The sequence below is a fragment of the Geotrypetes seraphini genome, chromosome 8 (assembly GCF_902459505.1).
Source record: "Geotrypetes seraphini chromosome 8, aGeoSer1.1, whole genome shotgun sequence".
NCBI lineage: Eukaryota > Metazoa > Chordata > Amphibia > Gymnophiona > Dermophiidae > Geotrypetes > Geotrypetes seraphini.
This window is the reverse complement of record NC_047091.1, coordinates 192,564,162-192,584,049: the sequence shown is the minus strand read 5'-3', so window position 1 is coordinate 192,584,049 and position 19,888 is coordinate 192,564,162. Positions and strand designations below refer to the sequence as shown.

The following is a 19,888-nucleotide window of genomic DNA, read 5'->3' as shown; positions in this document are numbered from 1 at the left end:
CATTCTATTCGCTCTCTTAGCGGCCGCTGCACACTATGCCATTGGCTTCATTGTCATGTCCCTTTCTTGGGTACTCTCATTCAATAACATCCCTCTCATCATATAGTTGTACCTCGGGTTCCTGCTACCCACTTGCAATACTTTACATTTCTCAACGTTGAACTTCATCTGCCCTCTCGTCGCCCATTCCCCTAGTTTGTTCAAGTGCGTTTGCAATTCTTCGCAGTCCTCTTTAGTCCGAGCTCTACTAAATAGTTTGGTGTCGTCTTGTAAATTTTTATTATCTCACACTTTGTCCCTGTTTCCAGATCATTTATGAATATATTAAACAGCAGCGACCTGAGCACTGAGCCCAGCAGAACACCACTCATGACCTTCCTCCAGTCCGAGTAGTGGCCCTTTACCCCTACCCTCTGTTTCCTACCCACCAACCAGTTTCTGCTCCATCTATGTACGTCTCCTTCCACCCCATGGTTCTTCAGTTTCCCGAGTAGATGTTCATGAGGCACCTTGTCAAAGGCTTTTTGAAATCTAGGTATATGATGTCTATGGGGTCTCCTCTGTCCATCAGTTTGCTAATTCCTTCAAAGAAATGCAATAAGTTAGTTAGGCACGATCTCCCCCTGCAGAAGCCATGTTGGCTGGTTATCAGAAGTTTGTTTCTTTCAAAATGTTCATCGATGTTTTCTTTTATCAGTGCTTCCACCATTTTCCCTGGAACCAAGGTCAGACTCACCAGTCTATAGTTTCCCGGGTCCCCTCTTGATCCCTTTTTAAAGATGGGTGTGACGTTGGCTATCTTCCAATCCTCCGGGATCATGCCTGTTTTCAGGGATTGGTTGCAAATTTGCTGCAGTAGTTCCGCTATCTCTTCCGCATCATTGATCACCTTGATGGACACGGTCTGATGAGGACCAGCCAGCATGGTTTCAGCAAAGGCAGATCTTGTCTGACAAACTAGCTGCACTTACATAGAAACATAGAGTATGATGGCAGAAAAGGGCCGGCGGCCCAACAAGTCTGCCCACTCAAGAACCCTCCCTCCCTTGAGAATCTATCTTTTAAGCCTAACTGTAACAACTCCATCTGTTTGTCCCATCGTCTCTTGAAGTCGAGCACGCTACTGGCCTCGACCACCTGGCGTGGAAGACCATTCCATCGATCAATCACCCTTTCGGTGAAGAAGTATTTCCTGGTGTCACCATGAAATCTTACCCCCTTAAGTTTTAGCGGATGTCCTCTTGTTGCTGTGGGACCCTTAAAAAAAAAGATTTCTTCCTCTACTTCAATGCGGCCCGTGATGTATTTGAATGTTTCTATCATGTCCCCCCTATCTCTGTGCTCCTCGAGAGAATATAAGCGCAATTTGCTCAGACGTTCCTCATATGGGAGATCTTTAAGTCCTGAGACAATCCTAGTGGCCATTCTCTGGATCGACTCCATTCTTTTCACATCCTTTTGATAATGTGGCCTCCAAAACTGGACTTAGTACTCCAGGTGAGGCCTCACCATGATTCTGTACAACGGTAGTATGACTTCAGGCTTTCAGCTGATAAAGCTCCTTCTGATGCAACCCAGCATTTGTCTAGCCTTTGCTGAAGCTTTCTCCACCTGATTGGCAGCTTTCATAATCTTCCCGGATAAGTACTCCCAAGTCCCTTTCTGCAACAGTTCTTGTTAAGTTTTCACTGCAACAGTTCTTCGAGGGAGTGAACAGGCAGATAGACAAGTGTGACCTGATCAACATTGTATATCTGGACTTTCAGAAGGCGTTCGACAACGTTCCGCATGAACAACTACTTTGGAAAATTGCGAGCCATGGAATTAAGGGTGAAATACTCATGTGGTTTAAAAACTGACTGGAGCATAGGAAACAGAGAGTGGGGGTAAATGGACAATACTCGGACTGGAAGAGCATCACCAGTGGAGTGCCGCAGGGCTCGGAGCTTGGACCCGCGCTCTTCAACATCTTTATAAATGATCTGGACATAGGTATGATGAGTGAGGTGATTAAATTTCCGGATGATACAAAGTTATTCAGAGTAGTGAAGATGCAGGGAGATTGCGAAGATCTGCAACATGACATAATGGGCATCAACATGGCAGATGAGGTTCAACGTGGACAAGTGTAAAGTGATGCATGTCGGTAACAAGTATCTCATGCACGAATACAGGATGTCTGGGGCAGTACTTGAAGAGACCTCCCAGGAAAGGGGACTTAGGAGTTCTGATCGACAAGTCGATGAAGCCGTCCATGCAATGTGTGGCAGCGGCGAAAAGGGCAAAGAGAATGCTAGGGATGATAAAGAAGGGAATCACGAACAGATCCGAGAAGGTTATCATGCCACTGTACCGGGCCATGGTGCGCCCTCAGCTGGAGTACTGCGTACAGCACTGGTTGCCGTACATGAAGAAGGACATGGTACTACTCGAAAGGGTCCAGAGAAGAGCGGCTAAGATGGTTAAGGTGTTGGAGGAGCTGCCGTACAGCGAAAATTAGAGTAACTGGGCCTCTTCTCCCTCGAACAGAGAAGATTGAGAGGGGACATGATCAAAACATTCAAGGAACTGAAGGGGATAGGCTTAGTAGATAAGGACAGGTTGTTCACCCTCTTCACCCTCTCCAAGGTAGGGAGAACGAGAGGGCACTCTCTAAAGTTGAAAGGGGATAGATTCCATACAAACGTAAGGAAGTTCTTCACCCAGAGAGTGGTAGAAAACTGGAACGCTCTTCCGGAGTCTGTCTTAGGGGGAAAACACCCTCCATGGATTTAAGACAAAGTTAGACAAGTTTCTGCTGAACAAGGATGTACGCTGATAGGGCTAGTCTCAGTTAGGGCGCTGGTCTTTGAACAGAGGGCAGCCGCGTGAGCGGACTGCTGGGCATGATGGACCACTGGTCTGACCCAGCAGCGGCAATTCTTATGTTCTTATATCTGAATTCAAGAGGGCCTGTGGGATCTCTTAGAGAGAGGAAGAGATGGTGGTTACTGTGGGTGAGCAGACTAGATGGGCCATTTGCCATTATGTTTCTATGTTAGCTGTTACATAACCTTGCCGCATCAACCCAGCCTCTTTCAATTGGTTAATAATCTCTATGATATAAAGGTATGTACCTGTCTAACTTCAGTCTCCTCCATCTGCGGAAGCTTTGGCTGAGTATTTTAAGATCTAATCTATCCATTTCTTCTAAAAGCTATTTGAACTTTCCTGTTGCTCAATACATTAAGAATCTCAGGGTAGATATGCTCTGGCATAATTTTACAATTCCCAAATGGCACCAATTTTGTAAATTTTGTATTAAGTATGCTAATTCTAGTTGCCAATTAGATTGCTGTCCATCCAATATTATGAAAGTTGCTCCTGTTACTTTTAAAGCCAGGTTGTTTGATTGGATTTCCTCTCTATTACAGAGTGGTACATTTCCAGAGGACTTGGGTCACATTTTGATAACGCAGATTGTAAAAAATCCTAAGGAATCTATTGCTCTGATACCCAATTATCGACCTATTACAAGTATCCCTTTGTTTGTTAAGTTAATTGAGGGTATGGTCAACCAGGAATTGGTAGCTTACCTTGACAAATTTAGTATATTGCAGGATAATCAATCTGATTTTTGAGCTGGTTTTAGTACAGAAACAGTCTTAGCCTCGTTGTTAGATTCTCTTTTGAGTTTATTTAGTCAAGGTACTAGTGCTCTGGTTCTGTAGTTAGATTTGAGTAGTGTTTTTGACCTAGTCGACCATGTGCTTCTTATCGACTGCTTGGAATCCATTGGTATTTCTGGTAATGTTTTAAAATGGTTTCAGGGATTCTTAACTAAAAGATCTTATCAAGTTTATTTTGAAGATAAGTTTTCTCTTCATTGGGAAAATTCCTGCGGTGTTCCTCAGGGTTCCCCTTTATCTCCCACGTTGTTTAATATTTATCTTGCTTCATTGGGGAACTTACTTCATAGTTTAAAAGTGAAATTTTATATCTATGCGGATGATATTACCTTAGTTGTTCCCTTTACCAATCTGACTCCTGAGATTATTAACCATCTATCCTCTATTTTACACCAGATTGAACTTTGGATGTCCAATTTCAAATTGAAACTTAATTCTGAAAAAACAAGTTTTTTCTGGCTACCCCTAATGACAAAATTAAAGATGCATCGATTTTTCTGAATAGTCAAAATTTTCCTGTAGCCGATTCTATAAAAATTTTGGTTGTGACATTGGACCAACATCTTACTTTAGATAAATAAGCACTCGGACCATTTAGTTAAAATGTTTCTCAGTTTTGTGGAAACTCCGGACCATTAAAAAAAAAAATAAAAAATATATATATATATTTCGATGCATTCTCATTTCATTTGCTAGTCCAATCTTCCATATTGAGCATGCTTGATTATTGTAATATCATCTACTTGGGAACTTATAAGAAAATTTTTAAAAGACTTCAAATCATTCAAAATTCAGCAGTTTGGCTGATTTATGGTTTGAAAAAATGGGAGCATATTAGCCCCTATTTCAAAAAATTACATTGGTTGCTGATGGAGGCAAGAGTTCTTTTTAAATTTGCTTGTATTTGTTTTAAATCACTATTTGGTATGGCACCTGAGTACTTGGTCTCGCATTTTTCTCTGGACTGCTCCAAAAGACCTACATGTTGAATCCATCTGTTTACTTACCCAACAGTAAAAACCTGTCGATATAAAAGATTCCTGGATAGAACTCTTGCCTTTCAAGCAGGCACAATGAATAACTGGTTGGCCAACTTTTTTAAACCTGCTGCTTCTTATTATACTTTTAGAAAATTGGTAAAAACGCAGCTGTTTGATCAATTTATATCATAAGGTTTTATTAGTTTTAACATTATTCTTCTCTCAATGTATTTCTGTTTAATTTCATTTTTATTCTTTGTATTTGGCGGTGTATAAGAATAAATTATTATTATTATTATATGCAAAGGAGATAGTCTGCTGACCAAGTGCAGATAGACTAGGAGTTGGTTTCCAAAAGAAGGACTTTGTTTGTCATTTAATCCAGTCCAGTTAGTATGCCAGAGCACACTTGCAATCCATGGTGTGAAGGGCTGCTTCTCCAGGATGAGAATGTGGCTTTGGAAAGAAAACAGGCAAAACAATGGATTGGTTGAGGATGAATTCTGAGACTACTTTAGTGTGGAATTTCAGATATGTTTGAATGACTACTCTGTCATGATAAAATCTTGTGTAAGGGGGATCTGATAGAAGGTCTTCAAGTTCACTCACTTGGGACTATGGACTATGAGAAAAATGACTTTCTAAGTGAGTAGCTTGAGACAGCAAGATGTAAACGATTCAAAGGGAGACATTCAGCCAACATTAACTGCATCAGTTGTTCTGAATAAAGATTGTCTAATTTTACCTAAATGGCCTTTACAGTGCGGAGAGCTTGAGGAAGATGGGGACCTGTTTGCAGCTGCTTCTGGATCTTGTGAAGTGGATCCTTCCCCACTCCTGGTGTCCTTTTTAGACTTTGGTGCTTATGCCACTACTACAAGGTTTGTGCATAGTTACATACAGAAAATGCCATGGAGTTGCTCAGAATGTTCCACCTAAGCTTCTGCAGGAAACAGGTTACTTTGGGTACAGAGCTCAGGATGATGGTATCTCAGGACAGTTCATTATTCTGGAGAATGTGCTTTAGAATTATGACTAGATGGGCCTTGATGGCATCTGTTTTGGGGGCTAACACTGTACGGTCATTCATGGATGCTTTTCATAGAGACTTCAGTTTTTCTTTTTCTTCATCACAGGACTCAAGCTGAGATGGCCCACACATGTCGTGGCACCATCAACTTGTCGACATCTCACATTGATACAGAAGATGCCTGTAACATTGTCCTTTCCAGTGGGGGCAGGGCATATCACTTGAAAGCAAGCTCTGAAGTAGAGAGGCAGCGTTGGGTGACTGCTCTGGAGCTGGCTAAAGCCAAAGCTATTCGTATGATGAACAACCAGTCAGGTAAAATCTTTTGAACACAAATATATCATCAAATATATCATGTATCACAACAGTGTTAAAAAGTGTTTTTTGTATAGTGGAGAGTTGTTGACAAAGTTGGTGATTTTTTTTTTTTCCCTCCACTCCTCCTTTAGTAGGATTGTAACCAATACATTCAACCATTGAAGCAAGGATTATGATAACAAATAAGGACCTGAAGGTCCTTACTAAATTTATTTTTTGGTTCATATCAGTTTACATTTCTTTATAACTAGGGATCATCTGTGCTACATATCCTATGTATTCTTAAATTCTTTTAGTTCCTCAACCACCTCCCCTGGAAGACTGTTCCAATGTTCCATGCATCTATTATCTTTTTTCCTTGAAGAAATATTTTCAAAAGTTTATGCCTTTTATATTTTGTTCAAGAATTTTATTTCTATTGAAGGTGGTCTGCTGTTTGTGCATTACTGATTGCTATTCAATTAAGAATATCTTTCACATCATCATCTCTCTCTTTAATAATAATAAATTTATTCGTTTATACCGCCATTACCCAAGAGTTTGAGGCGGTTTACACCATAAGAGACTGAACAATCAGCGAAGTACGTACATATCATAAGATAAAAACAGGATTAGAAGTTAAAAAGACCTAATTATGTGATAAATTTGTCAAACAAAGCAGATTTAGTAATTTTCAAAAAGAACAGTAAGACATGGCTTAAATCTTTAAGTCTATATGACTTTTGGTGCAGATTTGGGTTTCACTCTATATCTTAGGGCATGGGTAGGAAACTCCAGTCCTCAAGAGCCATATTCCAGTCGGGTTTTCAGGATTTCCCCAATGAATATGCATTGAAAGCAATACATGCAAATAGATCTCATGCATATTCATTGGGGAAATCCTGAAAACCTGACTGGAATACGGCTCTCGAGGACTGGAGTTCCCTACCACTGTCTTAGGGCTATGGCCTCTGGAATTAATGAGATGTCAGTGACCTGTGCAGTGGCCTGATTACCTCCCTTGTAACATAGTACCATAGTAGATGATGGCAGTAAAAGACCCGAATGGGTCATCCAGTCTGCCCAACCTGATTCAATTTAAATTTTTTAAATTTTTTCTTCTTAGCTATTTCTGGGCAAGAATCCAAAGCTTTACCCGGTACTGTATTTACTAATTATTCTCCTCCTTACATGTCATAGCATTACTCTGTCCATTGTCCTGAGAAAAAAAAATTCAGAGGGGAAATAGCTCATGACAAAAAAGTGAATACATTATTTTTATTTAATGGGCAGATCTCATCAAGCTACTTTTTAATCATTCAACATTCAGACAAGAAATAATGGCTCAGTGCTCTTGGGTGTTTGTACTTGATCTGTGGTTTCACAACTTCAAGAATAGGCATGAATAATCTTATAAAATTTTGCATTTTATGATGAAAAACCAAAACAAATGACAGCAGTGGCATAAACATTTGTCCTCTTAACCTCATGCTGAATTGAGCTTGGCCTAGGAGTGGAAAAAAACAGCAAGTAGGTGGCTTAGACTGCTTCCTATTCCCTTGTTGCCTGATCAGTGTTTAACTTGAACTACATGGCCCTATAATGTCCCTTGTAGCTCAAAGCACAAGGGTCCAACTGTGGGAAACAGAGGAAGCGGCCTAAGTCATTAAGTTGCCACTGCCCTTGTCCTATTACCAAACCAAGATTGGGGGAAAGGAGCTTAGAGAGGAGATGATCAGGGTAGCCTGTTCCCGTTATACTCTAACTGACTTGTAGTCAAGATCTCTCAAGCCTTCTTAGTACTCTGCTTACATGTACTTGAAGACTTCACAGTGTGCCTATTTTCACTGATTGTGTGCTGATTGTCCCAGCTCCTCTTATCTCTTTATCCTGCTCACTTGTATTCAAAGACGTTTCATTGTACCTATTTTTGCTGATTGTCCAGCTCTTCTTATTGTAAACCGCCTCGAACTATTATGGCTTTGGTGGTATATAAGAATAAAATTATTATTATTATTAAATGATGGGGGTGTGATTGCTTGCAGGGGGTATAGAATGAATAAGTATGTAAGGGAGGGAATCAGAAGGGCTGGGGGAAGAGTAAGAGGGACTTTGGTTATGTTAGTCAGTGAGGAGATTGGAGGGAATATGGGACACATGTATGTGTGAGAGAGACAAGATTGAAAAGAAGGGTGTGAGAACGCCCCTTCCTTCTGATTTCAGATTCCCCTTTTATTTTTCCTATCTTTTAGCTCAGTGTCTCTCAAACTTTTTTTAGCTCTAGCACACTAAACAGAGCAAATGTTTTTCATGGCACATTATAATTTGAAATTATAAAATTGCAAAACCAACAAAAAATTAACCCCCCTTTTTTTTTAAACATAGTAAATAACAGCAGAAAAAGACCTGAATGGTCCAACCAGTATGCCCATTAGTTTTCTCTCAAGAATCAGAATTCATTGAAAAAACACAAGCCCTTCACCTCAATCAAACTGGATTCAGACAACACCACTCTAAGGAGCTCCCATTGATTGGATTAACCACAAACATTCTCTACCACCTCAATCACCACAAATCTGTGGCCCTTATCTCCCTGGATCTATCCACAGCATTCGACACACTAGAAACATAGAAAAAGACGGCAGATAAGGGCCGCGGCCCATCTAGTCTGCCCACCCCAATGACCCTCCCCTATTTATCTCTGTGCATAGAAACATAGAAAAAGACGGCAGATAAGGGCCGCGGCACACTAGATCATAAACCACTACTTCAGCGCCTGTATGACATTGGAATTAGAGATCAAATTTTAGATTGATTCACCTCTTACTTCTTGGACAAAACTTCTACAGTTATCTTTAACGAGACTTCCTCTAACTCCATTTCTAATAGTTCAGCATTCCCCAGGGCTCCATTCTATCACCGTTACTGTTTAATATTTTTCTGGCTCCCCTCTTGATGCTGGGACAATCCATAGGGCTCACCATATTCGCATACGCCAATGACATCCAGTTAGTCCATCAAATTGATCTTAACAACCCAGAAGATACCTTCTTCATTAATCAAAAGCTTGAAAAAATACATAACTGGCTTGTCGCTAATATATTAGCCTTAAATATCAATAAGACAAAAGTTTCCAGTAAGAGAGGGCCAATCCTTATCTGCCCCAATCTGTTTCATCAACTCCCTTGCAAACAGTTCCTACACTTAAACTTCTAGGTGTCACGTTTGATGCAAAACTAACTTACCACAGCCAAATTAGCACAGTAGTCCAAAGCTGCTTCCAAAGACTACGCGCTCTAAAAGAGAGGCTGGGGAGAGGAAGTGACTTCACTGATGTGGCAGGTCGCTAGGGGCTGAAGCTCCTTCGGAGCCGATGTGGAATTAGCTTATACGGCTGGGTTGGAGCTATTTTTGATCACCCCCACATAACCCCGGAGGGTGTGTGCGATGGCCACAACTACCAGGCGCAAATTGGAGCCGCTTAAGAGCGCTGGTAGCAAACCGGGAGCTGGTGCTGATAAACTGCCGGAATCCCCGAGTGTATTTAAGATGGCGTCGGGGCTGGCGGCTGAGTGCAGCGTGGAGGTGCGGCACTTGGAGGCTGGGCTGCGGTCTGGCGAGTGCGGCCTGGATGAGCAGGGTGGCTTTGCTGAACTGCTGGCCAGCTTACGGGAGGACATCCGCTCCATCCGCTCTGATATTAAACAGGCGGTGGTGGACATTAAATCAGAATTGCAGGAGGTCTCCCGCAGACAGGGTGAATTGGAGACACGGGTGGACGCGGTGGCGGAAGATCTTATTGATACACAGGGCGAGGTGGTGGCCCTTCAGAAGGATCGAGTGGACATTTGGGACAAACTTGAAGATCTTGAGAACCGCACGCGACGCTGTAATTTGTGGCTGCGAGGAGTGCCGGAGGAGGAGAGATTTAAAGATGTGCGGCAAGTGGCGCAAGACATCTGTGCCGACCTCCTGAGGCTGGCGCAGAAAGAACTTGAAGGAGGACCGGGTGTATATATTGAACGAGTCCACCAAGCCCTTGATCGAGTCCAGGGGAACTTTCCTAGGGACATTGTACTTTGTCTTAGTTCCTTTGTGGTGAAGGAGACCATTTTACAAACAGCCCGACAACATACGGATTATAAGTGGAATGGGCTCCCGGTTGCTGTTTTTCAGGATCTGGCGGCCATTACCCTGCAGAAACGGTGTGATTTTCAGGGAGTCACACAATATTTACGACAGGCTGGCTATAAATATCGATGGCAATTTCCTTTTGCTCTGTTGATGACTATTGGGACTGAGCACAGAAGGGTGCGGACCCCGACGGAGGCGTGGAGTGTATTGAAGGAATTGTTGGGAGATGCTGTACCGGCAGACGTGTCTAGTGAGGTGGGACGGCGTGATGGCAGAGTCTGTCCATCTCAGTGGCAGAGAGTGCGCCCACAATGCCAGCGGCGAGGTGTCCCAGCTGAGCCTGCAGTTGGTTGATCGTTTTGATGCGGCAGTGGAGGATCTGCACTGGACTTCTTTTCCTGTCTCTTTCCCTTGGTTGGATGAGTGTTCCTGTTGTTTGGAGTTGGGTGGGCGCTGTCAATGTGGTGGTAGACTGGTTGTGGGGTAGTATGTCTGTGGAGTATGGGGGTGGATGGGGGTTTCTTTGTATGGGGATGTGGGGGAGTGGGGGAGTGGGGGTGTGGTGGTTTGTGGGGTTGTTTGAGTAGGTCGTATGAGTGGGCGGTATGTTGCGGCCTTGCTGCTAGTGGGCCTTCCTTGACCGGATAACTCCAGTCATTCCTGGGGCTGGAGAAACCAGGGGGAGGGGATTGGGGGGGAATTGGGGTTAGGGTATGGGATGTGGGGGGGTTTGTTGGGGTCGGTTCCTTTTCTATTGTAGGGGGGTTTGGGTATTTGGGGGAGAACGCAGTTGGAGGCTGGGCTGACTGCGTTGTGGTTTGGGTGGTAGGGGGTTGTGGGCTTGTGATTTTGGGTCCTGATGGTTAAAGTGGTTACTTGGAATTTGGGGGGTATAAATTTGCCGATTAAACGGTCTAAAATTTTACAACATTTGCAGCGGCATCGGGTTGATGTGGCCTTCTTGCAGAAAACTCACTTGGATGAGAAAGAACATTGTAAACTTAAACGCTGGTGGGTAGGTGATTATATAGCGGCGGATGGGGTGGGAAAGAAAAGAGGGGTTGCTATTTTGTTTCGGAAAGGGGTTGTGACTGATCTTACGTTGTTGGAAAAGGATGTTGGTGGGAGGTATGCGATCTGTAGGGGGGTGGTGGACCGGCAGCAGTTGCTTTTTTGTTGTATATATGCTCCAAATGTCTATGATCCCCTTTTTTATAAAACCATGGTGACGGTACTGTCCTCATATCGGGGAACTCACATAATTGTAGGAGACGATTTTAATGCTGTTTGGGACCCCGATATGGACTGTTCGCTGAAGCCGGGGGCTGGGAGGTTTTCTGGTTCCCTGGGTTTACAGAATTTGGGCCAATTGTTGGATTTGGTGGATGTCTGGCGGGTGTTATACCCTGATGTGAAGGATTATACTCACTTACCTCAGGCGCATAATACACAGTCCCAAATTGATTACCTCCTGGTGTCCAGCTCGCTTTTTGGGTCGGTGGGGAAAGCAGAACTTGGTGCAGTGGTGATTTCCGATCATGCTATGGCCTGGTTTACTTTAGAGGGTGGGCCCCCGAGTGTTCGTAGCCAGCGCTGAGTGTTCGTAGCCAGCGCTGGGTGTTCCCGCTTTCCTTTTGTAATGACCTTAAGTTTCAAGAGATGTTGAGAGACAGTTGGAGGACTTATGCTCTTACTAATGCAGCTCATCAGGATCACCTGGTGCTTTTTTGGGACGCTGCTAAGGCAGTGTTGCGGGGGGCCATCATCATCATCCGAGAGTACTGAAGGAACTTGGGGAAGTTCTGGTAGCTCCGCTGACTGACCTTTTCAATGAGTCTTTAGAGTCGGGAGTGGTACTGGAGGACTAGAGAAGGTTTGGACAATTTCCTGGAGAAAAAGTCCATAGTCTGTTATTGAGAAAGACATGGGGGAAGCCACTGCTTGCCTTGGATCGGTAGCATGGAATGCTACTCCTTGGGTTTTGGCCAGGTACTGGGGACCTGGATTGGCCACCATGAGAACAGGTTGCTGGGCTTGATGGACAATTGGTCTGACCCAGTAGGGCTATTCTTATGTTCTTATGACAGAGTACAGTTGCTCTGAAGAGGGCAACTACAGCAGTGGGCTCCCCAGCCGCTCAGGCTGGCATTGGTCGTGAAGGTCACCCAAAAGGAGATTCTGAGGGGCATACTCCTCAACAAGGCATCCCCTTGGAGCCACCAGTGTAAGCTGTGTCTTGCCCCCAAAGACCAGGGGAGCTGCATCTGTAGGGAGTGCCTTTGGGGGACTACCTGGAAAGGAGAAAGTCCTGGAGTGTTCCCCTGCTCAGGGGACAACTTCCAGGAAGGCCACCATCAAACCTAATACCTGAAGGTAATGCCAGGCTCTGGGTCTCAGTAATGCTAGGATCTCTAAGATATACTTCCTGAGTTTCTGTTTGCATGGCTTAGAAAGAAAGATACAGCTTTGTGCTGTGTCGAAGTGGACTCCCAGATTTTCCAAGCACTGAGCTGGCTGTAGCTGACTTTTTCAGAAGTTGACTATTCAACCAAGTTTCTAGGGGAGATCCACCATTTGCCGGACAACATGCTCACCTTCCTGACAAGAGGGAGCACTGATAAGCCAATTGTTCAGGTAAGGATACACCTGTATACCGATCCTGTGGAAGAGAGCCGCTACTACCACCAAACCAGGTGCCATAAGGCAGTAAGAGGGGCCAAAAGAGACTACAAGGAAAAAATAGCCAAGGAGTCAAAAAAACTTCAAGCCGTTCTTTCAATATATTGAGGGGAAACAACCCGCGAAGGAAGCAGTGGGGCCGTTGGATGAACATGGAATAAAGGGAGTGCTAAAGGAGGACAAATCCATTGCCGACAACCTGAACATATTTTTTGCGTCTGTATGTACCGAAGAGGATATACACAACATACCGGAAGCCGACGGGAAACTGACAGGGTTGATGGTTAGTCTAGACGAGGTATGCAGGCAGATTGATAGGTTTAAAAACGATAAATCTCCGGGACCGGATGGCATCCATCCAAAGGTAATCAAGGAACTGAAAGGGGCTATAGCTGAACTGCTTCAACTAATAGCCAATCTGTCGATCAAATCAGGAAGGATTTCGGAAGACTGGAAAGTGGCGAATATTATGCCGATCTTCAAGAAAGGTTCGAGGGGAGATCTGTGAAACTACAGACTGGCGAGTCTGACCTTGGTACCGGGAAAGATGATAAAGAGGCGCTGATAAAGGACCGCATCATTGATCACCTTGTCGGACACAATCTGATGAGGACTAGTCAGCAAGGCTCCAGCAAAGGAAGATCTTGCTTGATGAACTTGCTGCATTTCTTCGAGGGAGTAAACAGGCAGATAGACAAGGGTGACCCGGTCGACATTGTATATCTGGATTTTCAGAAGGTGTTCGACAAGGTTCCGCATGAACGACTACTTTGAAAAATTGCGAGCCATGGAATCGAGAGTGAAATACTCACATGGGTTAAAAACTGGCTGGCGGATAGAAAACAGAGAGTGGGGGTAAATGGACAATACTTGGACGGGAAAATCGTCACGAGTGGACTGCCACAGGGTTCGGTGCTTAGACCCGTGCTCTTCAACATATTTATAAACGACCTGGAAATTGGTACGACGAGTGAAGTGATTAAATTTGCAGACGATATGAAGTTATTCAGAGTAGTGAAGATGCAGGAGAATTGCGAGCACCTGCAATACGACAAACACGCTCGAGAAATGGGCTGCGACATGGGAAATGAGGTTTAACATGAATAAGTATAAGGTGATGCATGTTGGTAACAAAAATCTTATACACGAATACAGGATGTCCGGTACAGTACTTAGAGATACCCCCAGGAAAGAGAATTTGGAGTACCGGTCGACAAGTCAATGAAGCCGTCTGCGCAATGCATGGCGGTGGTAAAAAGGGCGAACAGAATGCTAGGAATGATTAAGAAGGAGATCACGAATAGATTGAGAAGGTTATCATGCCGCTGTACCGGGCACTCTCACCTGGAATACTGCGTCCAGCTCTGGTCACCGTACATGAAGAAGGACACAGTACTACTCGAAAGGATCCAGAGAAGAGCGACTAAAATGGTTAAGGGGCTGGAGGAGTTGTCACACAGTGAGAGATTAGAGAAACTGGGCCTCTTCTCCCTTGAAAAGAGGAGACAGAGGGAACATGATCGAAACATTCAAGATAATGAAGGGAATAGACTTAATAGATAAAGACAGGTTGTTCACCCTCTCCAAGGTAGAGAGAATGAGAGGATGTGGTTCCTCTCCACAAAAGTGGAAGTACCCTTGGTGAATCCGTGTTGACTGGGATCCCGTAGATTCTCCTCATCCAAGATAATTTACGTTTGATTAGTGTTTCCATGAATTTGCATACTATTGATGTGAGACTCACCGGTCTGTAGTTTGCAGCCTCTGCCCTGCAACACTTTTTGTGCAGTGGAACGACATTAGCTGTTTTCCAGTCTATGGGGACTCTCCCCGAACTTAGGGAGAGATTGAAGAGTCCTGATAGCGGTTCTGCCAGGACATCACGCAGCTCACTGAGCACCCTGGGGTGTAGATTTTCCGGTCCCTTGGCTTTGTTCATCTTGAGTCTTGCCAGTTCGCAGTAGACGTCGCCAGGTGTGACCTCGAAATTCTGAAACGGGTCTTCCACGCTGGGCCTTGCCTGCAACTGCGGACCGTGCCCTAGTGCCTCGCAGGTGAAGACCAAGCAGAAGTATTCATTCAGTAGTTCTGCTTTATCGGAATCTGATTCTGCGCAGTTCCCATCTGGTTTTCTAAGGCGTACTATCCCATCTGTGTTCTTTTTCCTATCACTAATATACCTGAAGAAGGATTTGTCCCCTTTCTTCATGTTCTTTGCCAGAGTCTCTTCCACTTGAAAGTTTGGCCTCCCTGACTGCCGTTTTGACCGCTGCAGACCTCGCCCTATGTTCTAGTTTAGCTTCCCTAGTCTCCGTTCGTTTGTAGGAAATAAATGCTTTTTTCTTCTCCTTGACGAGGTGCGAGATTTCTGCGGAGTACCATTGGGGTTTGTTGTTTCTCCGCCGTTTGTGTACTGATTTAATGTAGAGGCTTGTCGCTTCATGTATGGTAGATTTCAGGGATGACCACATAGCTTCCATATCATCAGTCTTAGCTTGGTTCTGCAGTGTCCGGTGGACGAAATCTCTCATGTGTTTGAAGTCAGTGCCTCGGAAGTTGAGTACTTTTGTTTTCGTGTTTGATCTAGGGAAACCTTTCCTGAGATAGAACCACACCATGTTGTGGTCGCTGGAGGCTAGCGTATCTCCTACCGAGACCTTCGAGACACTATCCCCGTTGGTGAGTACCAGGTCCAGGGTCGCCTGGGCCCTAGTGGGTTCCAATACCATTTGTTTGAGTCGTGCTCCCTTTATGGATGTTAACAGTCTCCTGCTGCCGCTGGTTGTTGCTGAGTATGAGTTCCAATCTGCGTCAGGCATGTTGAAATCCCCTAGCAGAACAGCGTCTCCCCGTAGAATGATATTCTCTGTCTTCAATTAATTCGGAGTCTTTGTCTTCCAGTAGTCTTGAAGGTCTATATACTACACCAAGATACAGGCATTTTTCCCTGCCTCTTGCCAGGTTCACCCAGAGGGATTCCCCGGTGTACTTGACATTTGTGATTCTGGTAGTTTTGATGTCTTCTTTAATGTATAGTGCAACCCCTCCCCCTGACTTTCCCTCTCTGTCCTGACGAAATAAGTTGTATCCCGGTATAGCCATATCCCACCCATGAGAGTCTGTGAACCAAGTTTCGGATATTGCCACCACATCAAGGTCACTACAGTACTATCAAAACAAAATGAATTCAAAAGTAAGCTTGTTAGCAATTTTTCTTTTTTGAACTCTGCTCAGAGACATGAAGGCTGATTACTCCGCCTCACCACCCAATCATTGCAGTGTTCAAGAAAAACTGACTCTGTGAACATTCAATAACTTAAGTGCTAGCCCAAAATTGCTATGCTGACACTGTAAAATGTATAAATATCTTCAAACATGAACTTAACTTTGGAAAAAATGTGACTGGTTCCAACATGCCACGTTTCCTTGCTGCTTCAGGGAACCGACAAAACAGCTATCTTAAAGCTGGAGGTGAAGTCACATAAATTTGAAAAACTCGGGTTCGTTAAGCATGTACTTTAACTTTAAGAAGAAGTACATGCTTAACGAACCCGAGTTTTTCAAAGTTAAATTCATGTTTGAAGATATTTATACATTTTACAGTGTCAACATAGCAATTTTGGGCTAGCACTTAAGTTATTGAATGTTCACAGAGTCAGTTTTTCTTGAACACTGCAATGATTGGGTGGTGAGGCGGAGTAATCAGCCTTCATGTCTCTGAGCAGAGTTCAAAAAATAAAAATTGCTAACAAGCTTACTTTTGAATTCATTTTGTTTTGATAGTACTGTAGTGACTTTTTCAAGTATCACTATATCTCTTTGGTCACTCTGCAATTTACAACGTTGTAGTTTGAAGTATTTACCCCGATTTTTTGGTGACCACGTCAAGGTCGGCGTTCATTATTTCGGTCTCTAATTCTAGAATCTTATTACCTAAACTGTGTGCATTAACATACCTAGTCCTCCATACCCCGTGATTGCTAAGTCCCTGTGTGGAGTTTCCCACCTGGGGTAGTGTGACTCCTAGAGAATTGTTTGCAATGGGGGCACTTACTTTGGACTTAGAATCGGAGTTTCGACTCACCTCGTCAGGATCGTTCCTTACTGCACTTGTATCTGAGTGGTCCTCGTAGTCCATTTAGAATTAAGTCCAGAATTGCATTTCCTCTGGTATTTTCCATGACAAGTTGTTCCAGGAAGCAATCGCCTACAGTATCCAGGAACTTGGTCTCTCTATTGCAGCTGGAGTTGCCTAGGTTCCAATTTATCCACGGATAATTGAAGTTGCCCATGATAACTGTGTTGCCTCTCTTGCAGTCATGTTTAATCTCGTCCGTCATTTCTCCATCAGTCTCTTCGGACTACCCTGGAGGTCGGTAGTAGATGACGATCTTTGTATCCGTTCCATTTGTACCCGGTATTTTGGCCCATAGAGACTCTCCCTTATTGTCCTTTTCTGGCGTGTGTTCTCTGGTAGACTCAATTCCCTCTTTTATGTATAGGGAAATACCCCCACCTTTTTGTCCTACTCTGACTCTGCGGTATAGCTTGTATCCCGGTAGTAAAGTGTCCCAGCCGATGTCCTCGTTCCACCATGTTTCCGTGATGCTGATGATGTTTAGGTTATCTTTTTGTGCCATAGCTTTCAATTTCCCCATTTTATTCCTTAGGCGTCTTGTGTTTGTGTACATAAACTTAAGTTTGCGGACTGTTACTTTCTTGTACTTTCTTCCTCCTCCTGTCTCTCTCGCTTCCGTCCCTTTCGATCCGTTGGAATTTCTATCTTGCCTATGATCCGGTGAGTCTTTCCTACAATCTTCTTGCAAGGTATCCACTGGGTATACCGTTTCCCGAACCATCGACTCTTGTTCGGCTTTCCCCTTCTTTTTAGTTTAAAAACTTCTCAATTTCTCGCTTGATGTTGCTTGCAAGTAGCCTCGTTCCGTCTCCGCTGAGGTTGAATCCATTCTTCCTGAATAGCTTGCTCTTCCCCCAGAACTTTGTTCAGTTGTGCACAAAGTGGAATCCTTCTTCCTCACACCAGCGTCTCATCCATGTGTTGACTGCTTGCAGTTCCGTCTGCCTCTTCCTGTCAGCCCTGGGTACTGGCAAGATCTCCGAGAACGCTACCTTCGGCGTTTGGATCTTCAGCTTCCTTCCTAGCATCCGGAACTGGTCTTTCAGTGTTTTCCTGCTGTAGTTCCTGTTGCCCACGTCGTTTGTCCCAACGTGGATCACCACCGCCGTATCTCCCCCTTCCGCACTGTCGATGATCCTGTCGATGCAGTTCACTATATCCTCTACCTTGGCTCCTGATAGGCAGGTCACTAGTCAATCCTTTCTTCCTCCTGCTATTTGGCTGTCGACTTGTTGGATGATGGAGTCTCTCATGACGATTGCTGTCTTCTCTATCTTCTCATGCCTCTCTAGCCGCAGGTCCATGTTCTCGGTGTAAGTCCATCTCTCTAGCTGCAGATCCGTGTCCTCGGTGCACTTCCATCTTTCCTCCTCTTGGCATTGGCTTGCACTGGACTCGTCTTCCTGTGGGTTCCCCCCACTGTTTCCAGGTCCTGATGCTGTGTCATCTAATCCTTTCTTGTGATTGTCCTTCAGGTGGTCCTCACTCTCTGTGGGTGTATCTTGGCAGTTCCTCTGTTGTTGGTGATGTTCCATGGCCTCTCTGTATGCCTACTCGATGAACTTCTCTAACTCCCTGACTTCTTCTTTAATGTTCCTCTCTTTCATGAAATTTTCTGCTTCTCTGATCTCTTCCTCAACTGCTCAAAGTGCTTCTAGTTCTAATACTCTGTCCTCCAGTAGTCTGACTTGCTTCTTCAGGCCCTCCAGTTCCTCGCATCGAGTGCATACATAAGACTGCCTCCCAGAGGGGAGGAGTCATACATATAACAAATGGTGCAGAAAACTGGGTAGCTCAACATCCTGCTTCTATCTGCTGCTTCCATTGCTGTCTGCTTGCCGGTCTGTTGTTTGAAGTGGCTTCTCCTTGTTTCCCTGGTCCTCTGCTCCTTGTTCTTCCCTATATGCCTTCTCCTGCTGCATGTAGCGTCCTTGGTGCTGTCACTGTGTAGTCTCTCTCCTAATTATATACCTGCTACCCCTGCTTCTTTTGTGTGTGTCCTCTGTGTTTGCTGTGTTTGTCCTCCGCAACTGCTGTGTTTATTTATTTATCTGCTGTTTGTGTCTGTCCTGTTGTCCTTATGGTACTTGCCTGTGTATGTGTCTTTCCCTGGTGTTTCTTCAGTGCAGTGACTTGTCCCTTCTTAAGACCCTCTCGCTAAGGTGAGCGCCTTTGACGCTCGCCTTCGCGCGCCAAATGGCTGAGTGCCATTGGCCCCTCCCCTTTTAAAGGGGAGTTCCAGATCAGCAGCCGATGATGTCAGAGGGATGGGCGGAGATATCTCTCACCACTGCCCCTCCTTTGCTGCTTTCTCTTGCCTCCTCCTCTCTCTGCCCGACTTTCTCCTGCTCGCCTGCCTCCTCTTCCTGCCCAACTCTCTCCTGCCTGTCTGCCCCGCTCCCATGGCAACTCCACTTGTTTGTAGATAGATTTGCTTCTGATGCATGAAAAAGTTTTCTTTCATGCAAATTCTAGATAGTTTCAAAATAAATTCACTCGGGACTCTGTGGGGTCTCACTCTTCTATCTAACAATTCTTTAATGACATCTAATGCTTCATCTTGTGGAATAGAGGTGATATCCAGAGTTGCCATCAAAAATTGTTGATCGGAAGATTGAACAGATTGTAAAAACCTTATGACATGGGAGATGTCTATAATATATGTTTTATGGTTCACCACCTCTGGTCTTAAAAACCAATCCACATATGCTGAAATAGGCTCAAACAATGAACCTCTGGATGAAATGATCGGATGGCCTGGGGGATGAGGATACTTTTATGAATTTTGGGCAAAATATATATAACAGGAATAACTGGATGTTGAATACTGAGAAATTTAAATTCCTGTTTTTAAACTATCGTTGGTGAGTCTGTTTATAATTGATTTGATTCTTTTGGTAGGATCTAGACTTAATTTCTTATATTCTGTGACAGTTCCGACTCCTGAGTCAGCCAGGACCTG

The 19,888-nt window shown here is 44.2% G+C and overlaps 1 protein-coding gene across 5 annotated transcripts in view; it reads left to right on the top strand.

Annotated features, from left to right (window-relative positions):
• The window catches only part of OSBP2 (oxysterol binding protein 2), a 333,561-nt gene that overhangs the window by 19,829 nt on the left and 293,844 nt on the right, over positions 1 to 19,888 (top strand). For 4 of the 5 annotated variants that reach the window (XR_004540462.1, XM_033956744.1, XM_033956741.1 and 1 more), the window contains exon 2: positions 5,785 to 5,993. Coding sequence is in view for 4 of the 5 variants with exons in the window: in XM_033956744.1 (XP_033812635.1) it covers positions 5,785 to 5,993 (209 nt within the window). In the remaining variant the exon portion in view is untranslated. Of the gene's footprint in view, positions 1 to 5,410; positions 5,530 to 5,784; positions 5,994 to 19,888 lie in introns of all 5 variants that reach the window. The other variant, XM_033956742.1, reaches the window with a different exon arrangement.